Here is a 16,158-nt window from a genome sequence, read left to right as displayed (position 1 = left end):
CAATCATTAGGTATTGCCATCACTTACCAAGGTAAAACTTCTGGACCGAGAACTGCTCCTTCTGCTGTCCAGACTCCCATCTCTGCTTAAGTCACTGTGCCTGTAACTGGGTGACATGTCAGAGTCCATTTCTAAACAATCTGATGTCAGATGATTTCTGGGCATCCCCACAAAAAGCTCAGCAGCCTGCTTGGTCAAACAATGGGAAAAGAGGCCAGCATTGAATCCTGGAGTGGAGGATCATTTCTGGAAGAAAAAAAAAAATTACATGCAATGTAAACGTGACCCAGATCTTAAATTGACTTTCGACCCCACAAAATGAAAGTGCCAGCATGAGATAAACTTATGCAGGAAGTCTACTTGAATAAGTTGACCATTAGATCAAAACAAGTAAATGGGAAACCTGAGTCCTAGTTCTGTCAACAATGCGTACAATGACTTAGTAACCCAAAGTACACATGGGGGCCGATTAAGTAGGTATAATGAGGGCTCTTTTAGTGCTGGAAATGCAGTGGAACCAAATTTGGACGCCCTCTTCTGCTCTCACAGTTCTGCATTTTCTTCTCTTTCATTGCTCCCTCACTCACAAGGATCTAAATCAGGAGTTCTTAACTTTTGGTGTGTCATTGACCCCTTTGGCAGTACAGTGAAGTCCTGGACCCCTTCTCCGAATAATGCTTTGAAATGCATAAAACCAAACACAGAGGCTTACCACGGAAACAAAATAAGCTGAAGTACAGTTAAGAAAATATTAAAATAATAAATTCATGAACCCCAGCTTAAGAATGCTCTCGAGCTAAATAATTAAATTTAGGTAGACATTCTTAGCTCCAAAGCTACTACATTCATCAGAATTGGTAAGAAACAATTCTGGTATCATCTTCACTTGTCCCACCATTCTTTCTATGGTTTTAAATTCCAAAGGTACTAAGTATAGTATAGTATTAAAAGTGCCTGTGTGAACAAAAAAATAAAAATTAGATGTTAGTTTCTTTAAAATGTTAGCCCCTCCCCTAACTCCCTCAAGCTTTTTCAATTCTACCCTAAGCCTCCATTGTTTTTCTACTAAACCAAGATAACCTAATTCAGATTTTTTTTCTACCTGGAAAGCACTTGAGCACATGTAGTTGAACCCAACAGGAACAGCCTCTAGCCCAAGGTCATATGGTAAGGTGGTATCAGAGCCCAGTAAGAAATTGAGTCTCTTGATTTTCAGTCTAGTGTACTTTTGTTACTTAAGGTCTTATGGTCCTTGAATCCTTCACTATTCCTCCATCTTCCCCTATCCTCATGTTGCTAATTACTTTCCATCTTGTTTTTTGTCGTTAAGTTATTTTTCAGTCGTTTCCGACTCTTTGTAACTCCATTTGGGGCTTGCTTTTTTTTCCCCCCTTTTTAATGGAGGGTTCGGAAGGCAGGGCAATTGGGGTTAAGTGACTTGGCCAAGGTCACACGGCTAGTACCGTGTTTCCCTGATAATAAGACACTGTCTTATTATTTTTTTTGGACAGAAAAACACCAGAGGGCTTATTTTCAGGGGAGGGCTTATTTTAATGAACATTGACAGCAATTTTAATAAACAGGTAAATGTGAACAAAAAAATGTACCTTTATTCAATAAGCAAATCACTGGGGAAGAACAGGATGACGCGCTCACTGCTGCAGCTCTGTTTGGATGCAGCTCGGAGCGTGGCGTGCATTTCAAGGGGGGGGGGGAACGGTGCATACAGAGGGTACCGTAATGTAGCGTGTAGCACAGGGGATCACCTTCACTACAGTAGCAATCTCAATAGGGCTTATTTTCGGGGGAGGGCTTATTTTAGAGGAATCTTACACAGTAAGGGGAGGGCTTATTTTCGGGATAGGTCTTATTATCGGGGAAACACAGTAAGTATTAAGTGTCTGAGGCTGAATTTGAACTCAGGTCCTCCTGACTCTGGGACCAGTGCTCTATTCAGTGTGTCACCTAGCCCCCCCAGTTTGGGGTTTTCTTGGAAGAGATATAGAAGTGGTTTGCCATTTCCTTCTCCATCTCATTTTACAGATGAGGAAACTGAGGTAAACAGGATTAAGTGACTTGCCCAGGGTCACATAGCTAGTAAGTGTCTGAGGCTGAATTTAAACTCACCCAGATGAGCCTTCCTAGCTCAAGGCCCAGCTCTCTATCCACTGTATCACCTAGCTGCCTGCCTTGTTTTACATCTCTTGCACATTATATATTAGAGTTATTTTGTTTATCTTATTTCCATACTAGACTAAACTCCAGGAGAATGGGAACTATGTCTTATCTAAACTTAAAAAAAAAAAATCTCTCCTAGTGATAACACAATGACTTTAGCACAATGCCCTGCATAGAACAGGAGTTAATGCTTGAAGGATGAATTGAATTTGCTCTCTGTTCCATCTCCCTGAAGCAGCTGGGTTCCACCCAGATCTCCCAAGGCAGAATAGCACTCGGAGTCCTTGAAGAGTCCAGAAGCCAGGGCTACTGAATTGATCCATTTAAAACAGAAGAGATAGAAGGATTCAAAGTGCTAAATCTACAAGTTAGAATCCAGCTTTGCAATCAAACCTTAAGATTTTTTTCCAAAACCCAATAGCCCCTCAGATGTAAAGATGATTTATACCATTTTCTCTGTTCTCCTCAAGAACTCTTGGATACCTCCTTTGCAAAGCCAGTGTTTTAATCGAAGGAGGTCTTGGATTTTCTGTATCCCGTTATTTATTAAACAAAAATTTCCCCCTTAGTCCCAGACAGTGAAGCACCATGAAAAATCCCCCTTTGTCTGTTTATATGCCCAAACTCATGCAAAAGGCTGTGTATTGTCAGCTGGAAAGAGCTTGTGGCTACCAACTGCGGCTTAGCAGCCAAACATGGGATTTCAGAATTCTTCATTAGGATCTAATCTTCATTAGGATAGTACCAAATTGGGGGTGAGGGGGAAGGGAGGTGCTTCAAAAAGGAATTCAAAGAACAAGGCCACTGAGTGGTCCAAGTAAACTCACTTATTCCCCCGTATTCTTCTGACTATTTTGGCCCAGCCTAGCCCCTGAGCAACAGGAAATCAAGTGTCCTCAGCAAAGCCTCCTGCATGATAAGAGGAGGTAACAAAACACTTGGCAAAAATTCACTCTGTATTTGCTCCATGAGGAAAGTTCTGTTAATCACATACTTGTTGGTAAGATGCCTGTAGCGCCTTCTCTGAGGCTCTTGAGATCAGATGAACCCACACAACCTTAAGAACACTTTACCTAAGGAGCAACAAAGTCCCAAACTCACCTTATGACAGGAGCAGTGTGGAGTCATCACTAGAGAGTGGGTAAGGCCTAGGTTTGAATTCTGCTGAAACAGATTTCTAATTGTGTGACCCTGGGCAAGTATCTTAACAACTCCCACCCTTCCTTTCATCACTCCTAAAACAGTTCCTACCTCCCAGGGTAGTTGTGAAGGTCAAAAGAATTACTGTAAGCAAAGCACTCTGTGAGGCAGATAGGAAGTTCAGTGGATAAAGCCCTGGGCTCTGGGTCAAGAAGATTTGAGTTTAAATCCAGCCTCAGATACTTACTAGCTGTGTGACCCTGGGCAAGTCACTTAACCTGTTTGAGAAGGAAATGTATCTGTCAAGAAAACCCCATGGACAATATTGGCTTGCTGTAGTCCATGCGGTCAAGAGTCAGACCTGAACAACAACAAAAGCACTTGGTATTCCCTTTTTGTATCCTCAGCACTCAGCCCAGAGTCTGGCACATAGTAGGTACTCAATAAAAGTTTACTGATTGATTCGTAAAACTTAAAATCTTCAATAAATATGAGATCTCCTTATTAAGTAGGGATCACAGAGATACTTTTTGAAGTATCAGTTCATAAGTAGGCAAAGGAATTACAGCTAGATATCTCCTTCCCCACTTCCCCACTTAGGACTAGGGGCAGAGAAATACGCAGAGAATAGGTTATGCTCCCAGGTACTATCTCTTAATCAGGACCATCTTCAACTGAGTGGCTTTAGAAACTCTAAGGCAGTCCTTCTAGTCAAAGCAACAAGGAGGAATCCCTGGACTAAAGAACCCATCTACCCCAAGGTAAGACAGGGGATGAGAGGGATGCCAGTTTGGTTCAGTGGTGGGGAACCTGCGGCCTTTGTGGCCTTCCAGGTCCTCAAGTGTGGCCCTATGACTGATTCAGTAGGTCCTCACTTGAGTACCTAGAGGGTCACATGTGGCCCTGAGGCTGCAGGTTCCTCACCCCTGATTTGGTTGATCTGGACCAGTCTTACACACAGGAGAACCCCACTGCTAATTCTCAATCTAGGGGACAGATTTAGTTTTCTACAGCTGTATGGTCAAGGGTGACATCCTAAGGTTCTCATTATCTCTGCTTGGTTTGGAAGACACTGTTGGTAATTTCCTGCTTCGTCCTCCTCAGCCCCAATTTCTAGCTCAGAGCATAGTGAAGCCTTGGCTGCTGGCCCAGAGGCTTGCTCAGTTTTTAGGGAAGTCCTTGTCTGACATGGAAAGTAGCCACAATGTCCAGATCCCTCCTCTGATTATTTGACCCAGGCTGTCTAACTCCCTATATGCTTGCTTCTTTTCTTCATTTAGACTGTAGCCTCCACACTAGACCTAATACCTAGATCTTCTCACCAGACCTTCGAGAATCCAGGCCCTAGTAACTGAAGAACTTCATCTATTCTTCTTTGAAGCAACACCCTAGGGCCCAGCCCAGATGACTGGTAATTGAGTATGTGCAAACTAGCCCAGTTACCCAACTACTGGCTAACTCTCAGCATCACCCTATATTTCATCTTCACATCCCATTCGGCCATCCATCTTAGGTCACCTGCCTGCCCCCGAGTGTGGACCTTCTCTCTCCACTTCCTCAGAACAAATACCACCACTCTAGGTACCACTCTCCTATATATGTTATCTTGTTAGAATGTTAGAATGTAAGCTCCTTGAGGGCAAGGGCTATTTAAAAAAAAAATCTGTATCCCCATGGTTTAGTAGAGTACTGGGCATCTAGTAAGCAAGTGCTTAATAAATGCTTTTTAAAAATATATTTGAGGGGCAGCTAGGTGGTGCCATGAATAAAGCACTGGCCCTGGAGTCAGGAGGACCTGAGTTCAAATCTAGCCTCAGATACTCGACACTTACTAGCTGTGTGACCTTAGGCAAGTCACTTAACCCCAATTGCCCTGCCTTCCCCCCTCCAAAAAGACAAAATAAACAAAAAAAACCATAACAAAAATACATTTGATCATGTGAAAGAAAAACTTTTTGCTTTATCTAATTCCTAAAGATACACCTGTTTTTACCAAAGATGTACTCATGCACAGAGTGATTTTTTTCTTACAGAAAAAATTTTTGCACTTTCCCTCACCTCTATATAGAACTATGAAATCTTGAATTTTCCTTTCCAGTATCTTTCCCAATAGCTGTTTTGATTCTTTTCTACACTTTAATAATTTCTTCCAGAACAGAGGTTCTCAACCTTTTTGTGTGTGTCATGGACAGTCTGGTGAAGCCTATGAACCCTTTCTCAGAATGTTTTTGGGTTTGGTTTTTTTTTGGAGGGAGGAAAGCAAGGTGATCGGGGTTAAGTGACTTGCCCAAGGTCACACAGTTAGTGTCAAGTGTCTGAGGCTGGATTTGAGCTCAGGTCCTCCTCACTCCAGGGCCAGTGCTCTATTCACTATGCCACCTCGCTACCCCCAGAATTTTTTAAATAATTGAAGAAAACATCAAATTTCAGTTAGAAGTTAATAAAAATAAAGATTTAATTTTCCCCTATCCAAGTTCACAGACCCCCTGAAATCTATACATTTAGCATAGAGCCTCTATAAATGCTTACAGACTGGTCAGTTGAGTCCTTATCACCTCTGTCCTCCCAGCTAATCTTCTTACCTACTACAGCTCCCTCCTCTTTCTTCCCTTCCCCCTCCCTTCATTGTCTCTCATCCACTGTATACACAGTTACAGATGCAGCTTCCTATAATACCACTTGGATCATTTCTCCCTGATCAAGTCTCCCCAGGCTCCTCACTGCCCTGGCTCTTAAGGCCCTCCCCCTCCAGCCTCATCTTCTACTATTTTCTACATAAAATTCCTGCTCATGCCCATCTGATCTACTTACCATATGTTGTGCTCCTTGCTTCTGAAATATCTTCCCTCCTCTTCTCTGCCCACCTAAACCCTATCTTTCCTTTATGTCTCTCATCATCATATTATTATAATTATAACTAACATTTATATAGCACTTTAAGGTTTACAAAAGGACTTATACATATTATCTCATCTGAACATTACATCTCTGGCAGGTAGGTGCTCTTATGATCCCCATTTTACAGATGGGAAAACTGAGGTTGGAAGATATTAAATGACTTGCCTAGGGCCACACAACCAGTAAGTGTGTCAAAGGCAGGAGTGGACTGCAGGAATTCCTGATTCTGGTCCACAGAGCTATTTACTGGATGACCCAGCTGCTTCTTCCTTGAGTTCTTTTCTGACCACCTCAGACCACTCTCGCTTCCTCTTCCTAAGAGTGCCAATAGCATTTGCCAATCATTTAGCACCAATATGTTTCTTAGTTATCTCTTTATACATTATTTGTTTTATACATTAAAAAATTTTAAATATATATTAACACTCTATTATGATAAGTAGTTCATTTTATGGGGGCAATATGATGGCCCCAAAGGTTCACTTATTTCTCTTCTCTTTTACCGTAGGGAATCTAATTTAGATTTTTAAAAGTTCTGAATTCAGACACAATTGCTCTAAGCCCCCTGGTTAGGAAAAATACCAATGTGTAGGCAGAGAGGGTAGTCTTTTTGCCTATTCTTACATTCATATCTGCCTCTAGCTAACCTATGATTTCTTCTGTCATAGGCAGCTAGATAGCACAGTGGATAGAACACTGGGCCTAGAGTCAGAAGATCTGAGTTTAAATCCCACTTAAAATACTCATTAGGTATATGATCCTGGGCAAGTCACTTAACCTATCCCTTCTTCAGTTTCCCCATCTATAAAATAAGGATAATATTACAGCACTTACCTTCCAGGGTTACTGTGAAGATCAAATGATACTGGGTTTGTAAAGAGCTCAGCATAGTGCCTAGCACACAGAAGGCACTTAAGAAATGTGTGTTTCCTTTCTTCCTTCCTTCTTTCCTCCCTCCCTCTTTTCACTCCTTCCTCCCTCTTTCTCTCCTTTCCTTCCTTCCAGGAGATAAATCTACAAAAGTGGGTCGTGTCAAGATTATAGAGTGACTTGAATGTCAGACTAGTAGTCTGTACTCTTTGACAGGTAATGGGAAACCACTGAAGGTTTTGGGGTTGTAGAGGTTTAAAATCATACTTCTACATAATGTAAATTCGTCATACAGCTTCATGAAGGTTGACCTGGAGGGAAATGAGCCTAGAGTTGGCTGGACATTTTAGGATTTGACTGCAGGAGTCCAGGCAAGCGATAAAACCAGCCTCAACTCAAGTGATGGCAAAATAAATGGACGAGAGCTTGTAATGATAGGACTTGGCAACTGATTGGATGGTAAGTTGGGGGAAAAGAAATATTCAAAGAAGACTGAGATTTCAAGTAATAGGTGACTAGGAAGACTATGAATTATAGCATTTCTGTCACAGAGATACGGAAATCAGAAGGAAAAACAGTTTCAGAAGGAAATACAAGGGGGGTGGGTGGGACAGATTGGCACGTAGTGGGATATCCAAGTAGCACAGTCTAGTAAGCAACTATGAATGTGGTTCTTGAGCTTAAGAAAGAAGGCAAGACACATACATGTGTGAGTCTACCATATAGGTAACAGTTGAAACCAGGGACTAGATAAGATGGAGGCTGATGGCAAGACTTTGGAAAATGCCTTCTTTTTGAACAAGAGGAAGAAGAGGCAGAAGGAACAAATGCTATGAGAGGAGGAAGAATGAAGAACCGTTCAAGAAGTGGAACAAAGAGTGTCAAATATTACAGAGAGGTCAAAGGTAAGAGAACTGAGAAGAGAATCTGGCAATTAAGAGGTCACTTGTGATCTTGGAAAAATCGATTTCAGTAAAGTGGTCCAGACGGAAGCCAATTTACAAGCGGCTGAAAAAAGGGTGGGAGATGAAACATTGGATGTGGGTTACTATTTCTATTAGTTTTGTCAAGGGAAGTAAAGAAAGGACAAAGGATGTGAGGGGATAGTAGGCTCAGGAAGGTCTTTTTAGGAGATCTGAACATATTTGTAGACAAAGGGGAAGGAGAGGCTGAAGATATTCTGAGAGAGGAAATGACTGATGAAGTAAGGAGAAGGCAGGAGGGGATGGATCAAAGGCACACTGGAGGGGAGGGGTCAGTCCCAGCAAGGAGGAGGGCCATTCCTTCCTCTAATATAGGAAGATATGTGGAAAAATAGAAATTTGAAGTGTGGAAGAGGGGAACTTATAAAGCTTGGATAAGATGGTTCTAACTCCTTCCCCTAGAGTCCTGTCCTCTGACAGGTGACTTCCTGATATTTCTCCCCAGAATTTAGCCACTACCTTCCTGACCAGCTCTAAACCATGCCCTGTCCTCCATCCCCTTCTTTATTTCCTGTTCCTCCCAATGTGAGCTCCCCTATATGTGTGGTGTGCACATATCAGAATGTAAGCTCCTTGCAGGGAGCTGGGGGGAGGTAGGGGTGCAGGGTGAGGGCAGATCCTATCTTGCTTGCTTTTGTTTTTATCCTCAGTGCTTAGAAGAATACCTAGCACATAGTAAGTGCATCATAAATTCACTTTCCTTTTTTCATTCACACTTCTCATTCAAGTAGGAGGCAAGGTACTATCATCATAGGAAATTTAATGGCTAGCATTTACATGGTGCCTCTCATATTCTTCTATTTCTCACCTGACTGCATGACTCTGGGACTTTTCCATGAGCCTCAGTGCTCTGCCTCAGCACTACTTTCTACCCCTCGGATTGGGGAGTGAAGCCAAGAACTCCCAAAGCTCCATTGAAGGAGGGTGGCCAGCTCGGACATCTTATGTCTTACCTAGCTGCACTATTCTGCCATTCTTCTAACATCTCCATCATGTCACCCTCCCTCACAGGTACCTTCCTGCTCTCCTTTTCTTTCAGCCTTTCACGTACTGTCTTCCTCCATTATTCTGTATACTCCGTAAAGGCAGGGGCTGTCTTCCTCTTCTCATATTATATCCCCGGTTGCTCAGCGCAGTGCCTAACACAGTGTTTAATCAGTGCCCTGCCAGACACTGTGCTAAATGCTTTACAAATACTCTCTCATTTGATCCTCACAATGACCCTGGCAGGAAGGGGCTATTATCTTCATTTTACAAATAGAGGCAGCTAGGTGGCACAGTGGACAAAGCTCTGGGCCTGGAGTCAGGAAGACCAGAGGTCAAATCTGGACTCAGAAACTTCCTAACCTAGACTCTGGGCAAGTCACTTAAGCCTGTTTGCCTCAGTTTCTGCATCTGTAAAATGAGCTGGAGAAGGAAATGACAAACCACTCCAGTATCTTTGCCAAGAAAACCAGAAAAGAATAGGACACAAGTGAAACAACTGACCAAGAAAAACACAGGTCAGGAAAGTGAAGCAACAGGTTCAATGACTTGAACAAGGTCAGACAAGCTAGTAAATGTTTGAGGCTGGATATGAACTCAGGTCTTCTAGACTCCAGACACAGTATCCATCCAATGGATAGATTTCAGCTAGCTGGAATCAACAAGACTTAAACAAAAAGATTGTGGAGTAATAGCACAGGCAAACAAAATGATACAGTTTCCCGATTTTCTTCAGTACCTCACGTCTTAGAGTGGGAAAAGAAAAATTCCATGGGGTTGGTAAGCTAAGAGGTCGAAGTATCTCTTTCTTTCTAGTTCTGTTAGTAGAAAACAGTTTGGGAGGAAGGGGAGTGGTTTTTATTAAAGATGGAAAAGGGAAGAAGATTAATTTTGGGAAAGTAATCACACAAAGATCCTTCTTTCCACTGACACTTTAACAAGGGCATATTGTTGCTGTTCAGTCATGTCTGATTCTCCATGATCCTATTTGGGGTTTTCTTGGCAAAGATACTGGAGTGGTTTGTATTCTTTTCTCCAGATCATTTTACAGATGAAGAAGCTGAGGCAAACAGGATTATTTATGTGACTTTCCCAGGGTCACACAGCTAGTAAGTGTCCCAGGACAGATTTGAAATCAGGAAGATGAGTCTTTCTGACTCCAGGCCTGGCACTCTATCCACTTTGCCAACAAGCTGCCCCCAACAAGGGTATGATAGAAAGTCATTTAGTAGATGAACTATTTAGTACCTTGGACACTTTGGAAGGCACAGAGATCTTGACTTAAGATAAAGCCCACAGGAATTTCAGTTTTTGGGGAGGAGGAAGGCATAGCATTTATAAATCCTGCCTGTCTAGAATGGGGAGGGTAGGTCCAAATGATGGAAGTATCCAGGGAAGATGCCTTAAAAGGGAGTAAAAACAATAAAGGCAAATGTCCAGTGATTTACAATTTTGCCTAGTCAGCCCTAGGATCACTTGATGCAGTCTATGTAGAAATTTGAGGTGGAGTAACAGAGGAAAAAAATGGATATATCAGACCTTTTTTCCCCTTAGTAGTATTTTATTTTTTTTCCAATTACATGTAAAGATAGTTTTCAACATAGATTTTTGTAAGAGTTTGAGTTCCAAATTTTTCTTTTTCCCTTCCTTCCCCAAAACAGCAAGCAATCTGATATAGGCTCTACACGTACAATCATATTAAACATATTTCCACATTAGTCATGTTGTGAAAAAAGAATCAGAACAAAAGGGGAAAACCACAAGAAAGAAAAAACAACAAAAAAAGTGAAAATAACATGCTTCACTCTGCATTCAGACTCCATCGTTCTTTCTCTAGATGTGGATAGCATTTTCCATCATGAGGCTTTTGGAATTGTCTCAGATCATTGTATTGCTGAGAAGAGCTATCAAAGCTGATCATCACACAATGTTGTTGTTACTGTGTACAATGTTCTCCTAGTTCTGCTCACTTCACTCAGCGTCAGTTCATGTAAGTCTTTCCAAGGCTTTTTTGAAATCTGCCTGCTCATTGGTTCTTATGGAACAAAAGTATTCCATTACATCCACATACCACAACTTGTTCAACCATCACCCATTTGATGGGCATCTCCTTAGTTTCCAATTCTTTGACACCACAATAAGAGGTGCTATAAATAGTTTTGTACATGTAGGTCTTTTTCCATTTTTTATGATCTTTTTGGGATACAGACCTCGTAGTGGTATTGCTGGGTCAAAGGGTATACACAGTTTTATAGCCCTTTGAGCATAGTTCCAAATTGTTTTCCAGAATGGTTGCATCAGTTCACAACTCCATCAACAATGCATTAGTGTTCCAATTTTCCCACATCTTCTCTAATATTTATCATTTTCCTGTTTTGTCATATTAGCCAATCTGATAGGTGTGAAATGGTATCTCAGAGTTGTTTTGATTTGTATTTTTCTAATCAATAGTGATTTAGAATATTTTTATATGACTATAGATAGCTTTATTTTCTTTATCTGAAAACTGCATGTTCATATCCTTTAATCATTCATCAATTGAGGAATGATTTGTGATACATTAAATCTTTTTTTAAAAAAATAGCACCAGTGATTTTGGGACTAGGTAAGCTAGGACATAACAAGGAACATTCTGACCCCAATTTTAGAGATAAGGAAATTAGGCCCACAGAGATTAAATGACTTACTCAGAGATAATGAATGGCAGAGCTAGGATTCAAACCTAGTTCTCTGACTCTAAAATCCAGATGCTCTTTTCATTGCATCATGCTGCAGTGAGGTCCAGCAATGACTTTTTGAACAGCAATCCTAATTCTACACACTACAGCTCTCTCCCCATTGTCCACTGAGTTACCTGCAATTTAGATTCTTTAGACATTCTATGATTTGTATTCACATCACATCACTGGAAGAAGACCTGTATGAAAAAGATGGATTTCTCTTTCAGGGAGCAGCTTGCATTATACATGCTGTATAATGTCTTTGTGCATGAAGGAAAAACTGCTAGCCAGCAAGAGCTACCTCGACTTTAGCCGTAGACTAGCTAAACAAAATCAAGCCTCTTTCACAGAATCACAATTAGAAGGAAATTTAGACAGCATCTATGACAGGGGTTCTTAATCATTTCTGCATCTTGGGCCCCTTTGATTATCTACTAAAGCCTACAGACCCCTTTTCAGAATAACATTTGTTGCTTAAATTCATAACTGCAGGAAATGCTATATATCAGTGAGAGAGGTTAGTAAAAATGAAGATGTAATTTTTTCCCATCCAAGCTTATGGGCTCCTTGAAATCTAAAGCTTGCAGACTTCCAACCCTTGATCTACAAAAAAAAAAAAAAAGGGAGGGAGAGGGAGAAGGAGGACCTGTCTATACAAAAATATTTATAGCAATTCTTTTTGTAGTGTCAAAGAATTGGAAATTGAGGGAATTCCCATCAACTGGGGACTGGCAGATCAAGTTGAAATATATGATTGTAATGGAATATTACTGAGCTATAAGAAATGATGAGCAGGAAGATTTCAGAAAAATTTGGAAATATTTGTATGAACTGATGCAAAGTGAAGTGAGCAGAACCAAGAGAACATTGTACATAGTAAGAGCAATACTATAAGATGATCAACTCTGAATGACTTAGCTATTCTCAGCAATATAATGATCTAAGACAATTCCAAAGGTCTCATGATGGAAAATGCTATCCACCTCCAGAGAAAGAACTGATAGTCTGAATGCCAATTAAAGCATACTATTTCTCATTTTCTTTATTTTTTTCGTTTTTTTTTTTTTTCCTTTGGGTCTATGTCTTCTTTTACAGCATGGCTAATATGGGAATATGTTTTGCATGATTGAACATGTATAACCTATATCAAATTGCTTACTGTCTCAGGGAGGGGGAGGTGAGGGAGAGAGAAAGAAAAAAATGTAATGAAGGTTAAATTGTAAAATTAAATTAAACTTTAATGAATATTTAAAAATGTAAATGAATGTTAAAATTGTCTTTACATGTAACTGTGAAAAAAAAATAAATTAAAAAAAACCCTGATCTAATCCACACCACAAATAATAGATAATAAGTAATAAATAATCCCCATTGTATCAAAAATGGGGTCACATGGCCTTTGTTGGTAGACCTCCAGTTAGAGGAGAAACCCATGAACTCCTCACACAGCCCATTTCACTCCCAGAGAGCTCTAATCATTAGGAATTTTCCCCCTTAAATGAAACATATATCTGCCCCTTTGCAGACTCGTACCTTTGCTCTAATTCTGTTCTCTGAAGCCAAGAAGGACAAATCTAATCCTTCTTTCATGTGACAGCCACTTCAGACACAGAAGATAGCTATCACAGTCTCCATAAATTAGTCTTTAGTTGGATTGACTGATAGAAAAGATAATTTGTCTTAATCCAGGTGACTTGGAATTAAGTAGGCCCCAGGTGTCTAGGTTAGCACTTAGAATAGAGAGTGTAATTTAATCGTGGTCAGTGTTTATTCTTCACAACAGAAATGCAGAAATGTAGGTACAGGTCGGGGTTAAGGGATTCCAACTCATAGTCTCTGCTTTGCCACATAGCCTTATGCCCTCAGTCTTGGCACATGGTATAAAGAAAGTAATAATGTTTTCTCTCAAGGCAGACAGTCCAACTAAAGAAGGAATGGAAATTTGAACAGTTTCTGGAAAAACTTTCCCTTTTCCATTTCAAGCTATAAATTATAGAAGCTGTATGGTACCGTGGGAAAAGCATTGGAACTGAAGTCAGAGGTTCAATGTCTTACACCCCTTAGTAGCTGGGTAATTTGTTCAAGGTCACAATTTCTCTGAGCTTCTCTTTTATTATCTGAGATATGGGGATAATAACATGAACTATCTACTTCGGAGGGTTTTTGTAAGAATTACATTAAAAAAAGTGAAATCACTTTGTAACTATAAGAGTATTACACAAATGTGGCCAGTGAACTGGCATTCAGAGACTGTCTCTGATTATTTTCTGGGCAGTACTGTTCCCAGTAAGAGTACGAGTTCTGCCTTTAAATCATATTATGACTAGGGGCAAGTCACTTTTGCCTCAGTTTCTTCATTGTAGAAGGTAAGAAGCTCAGATGAGATGGTTTCTAAGATCCTTTTTTGTTTTTTGCTTTTTGGAGGGCGATTGGGGTTAAGTAACTTGCCCAAGGTCACATGGCTAGTTTTTGTGAGTGTGTGTTAAGTGTCTAAAGCCGAATCCAAACTCAGGTCCTCCTGACTCCAGGCCTGAGCTCCACTCACTGTGCCACCTAGCCGCCCCTAAGATCCTTTTCTACTTATAAATTTTATAACTGTCTTCATCTACTCCCTATGGTTTTTGTCATCCTCTCCTTTTCATCCTTACCCAAGAGCATCAATAATAATAAATATTAATGTTAATTAGTCAATTATTATAAAGATAAATAAATATAACAATAATAAACTATTTTTAAAAATAAATGAATGTCCTCTATATTATGTTTTAAGTAGCTACTGGGGGATTCCATCAAAACAGCTTCTAGAAAATGAGTCAGATGACAATGTTAGTCTTAATTTTCTTATACATTAGACAAGAAAGTCTTTTACTTTTAGGATAGTTTCTGTATTGTTATAACACTTTATCATCAATGTTTTTTTTCCAAGAACATAAGCAGTGGGGGGGAGGAGAGAAGCATAGGAGGGGAGAGGAGAGAGGGTAAATAGTGAAATAATTTTCTTTAATGTTAGTTTTGCTCATGTGACAGCTTCAGTACTAGTGAAAGGAAAGCTGACTTAAGGCAGGACTTACTTTCTTATACTATATTTTTGTTATGGTTCTAACTGTGGCATGTTCCACTCTTACATGACATTGTACTTTGAACAGAAATACCAAGTTTGTAAAATGAACGTTAACTGATGAATTGTTCTTATGAACCTTTGGAGTCTTCAGCTTGGGCATATCTTAATTCATTGTTTAAAAAAAGGTGTGTGTGTGTGTGGGGGGGGCCAACTATGCGGTGTAATGAATAGAACACCAGCCCTGGAGTCAGGAGGACCTGAGTTCAAATCAGACCTCAGACACTTGACACTTAACTAGCTGTGTGACCTTGGGCAAGTAAGTCACTTAACCCCAACTGCCCTGCCCTCCCCCTCCAAAAAAAAAAAAAAGGTGGGGGGACAGGAATCATTGATATGCTTATTTCCTATAATTTGACTACAGTAAAACATCACAAAAATTCAAGGTGAATTTTCAATTTCCATTTTTTCCAGAAAATAATTTTTTATAAAGAGAACTAGATTTTACTTTAGTTATCTCACCTGACTGTATTTAGAACTCGAACCCTTCCCTACCCCCATTCTCACTTAAGATCAAATTCCTCATTTTATCCATGATTTGCTGAACTCCATCTTTCTTTGATAATATGTACAGAGCCGACATAGTAAAGAAACCACAGAAATCACTACTATTGTCACCATCCATTTTTTTCAATGAGTTTTGTCTCAATTCAAGAAGAGGAAAACCACTAGTACTTTGGTAACTATGGAGCTGGAAATGATGACCTGTAAGGTCATGGCCATGCCACAGCCGGCACATCTTCCATTTCCCAAAATATTCTGTCAAGGAAAGTATCCAAAAGAAGAGAAAGAACAAAATACCTTCAATAGGACCTTTTCTCCTCAGGCCTGCTCACCTCATATATCCAACTTTCTCTTGAAATTCTACCATAAATGGTTTGCTCTAAGGGAACCATTCTGGCTAAGAAGGCCCTCTTAGCTATCTTGGCTCATTTGTCAACAAATGAGTGAGCTCATCCATTTAAATGCTGCCTCCATTGGTGCAAATTTCAACCCAGCCACACCTTTTCAAAAAGCAGTGGAGAAGAAAACAAGCCCATGGGAAGCTTGGCTTAGGACCCAACAAAGCCAGGTCCTCATGAGAGTATTTAGAAATGAAACCAGAAGGGCAACAACAAATATACGCAAAAATGGAACAGGTTTTCCAGCATTTCTCTGATGACCTATTCTCATCACTGATGACAGAAATACCACATTTGAACTCTGACACCTAAATACTTCGTTATATGAAGAAGTGGAAATGGCATTTTAAAATGATGTTGTATGT

At 40.2% G+C, this 16,158-nt stretch overlaps 1 protein-coding gene across 1 annotated transcript in view; it reads right to left on the bottom strand.

The window, feature by feature from the left end:
• The window catches only part of LOC138175984 (proline and serine-rich protein 2-like), a 70,607-nt gene that overhangs the window by 40,554 nt on the left and 13,895 nt on the right, over positions 1 to 16,158 (bottom strand). The window contains exon 2 of the mRNA XM_069106644.1: positions 28 to 246. Coding sequence (XP_068962745.1) covers positions 28 to 165 — 138 coding nt within the window. The 5' untranslated portion in view covers positions 166 to 246. The remainder of the gene's footprint in view (positions 1 to 27; positions 247 to 16,158) is intronic.

This window comes from Petaurus breviceps, unplaced genomic scaffold (assembly GCF_028583685.1).
Source record: "Petaurus breviceps papuanus isolate PSGF00001 unplaced genomic scaffold, PetGlider_PUasm1.0 80, whole genome shotgun sequence".
NCBI classification, from domain to species: Eukaryota; Metazoa; Chordata; class Mammalia; order Diprotodontia; family Petauridae; genus Petaurus; species Petaurus breviceps.
This window is presented reverse-complemented; position numbering and strand designations above follow the sequence as displayed.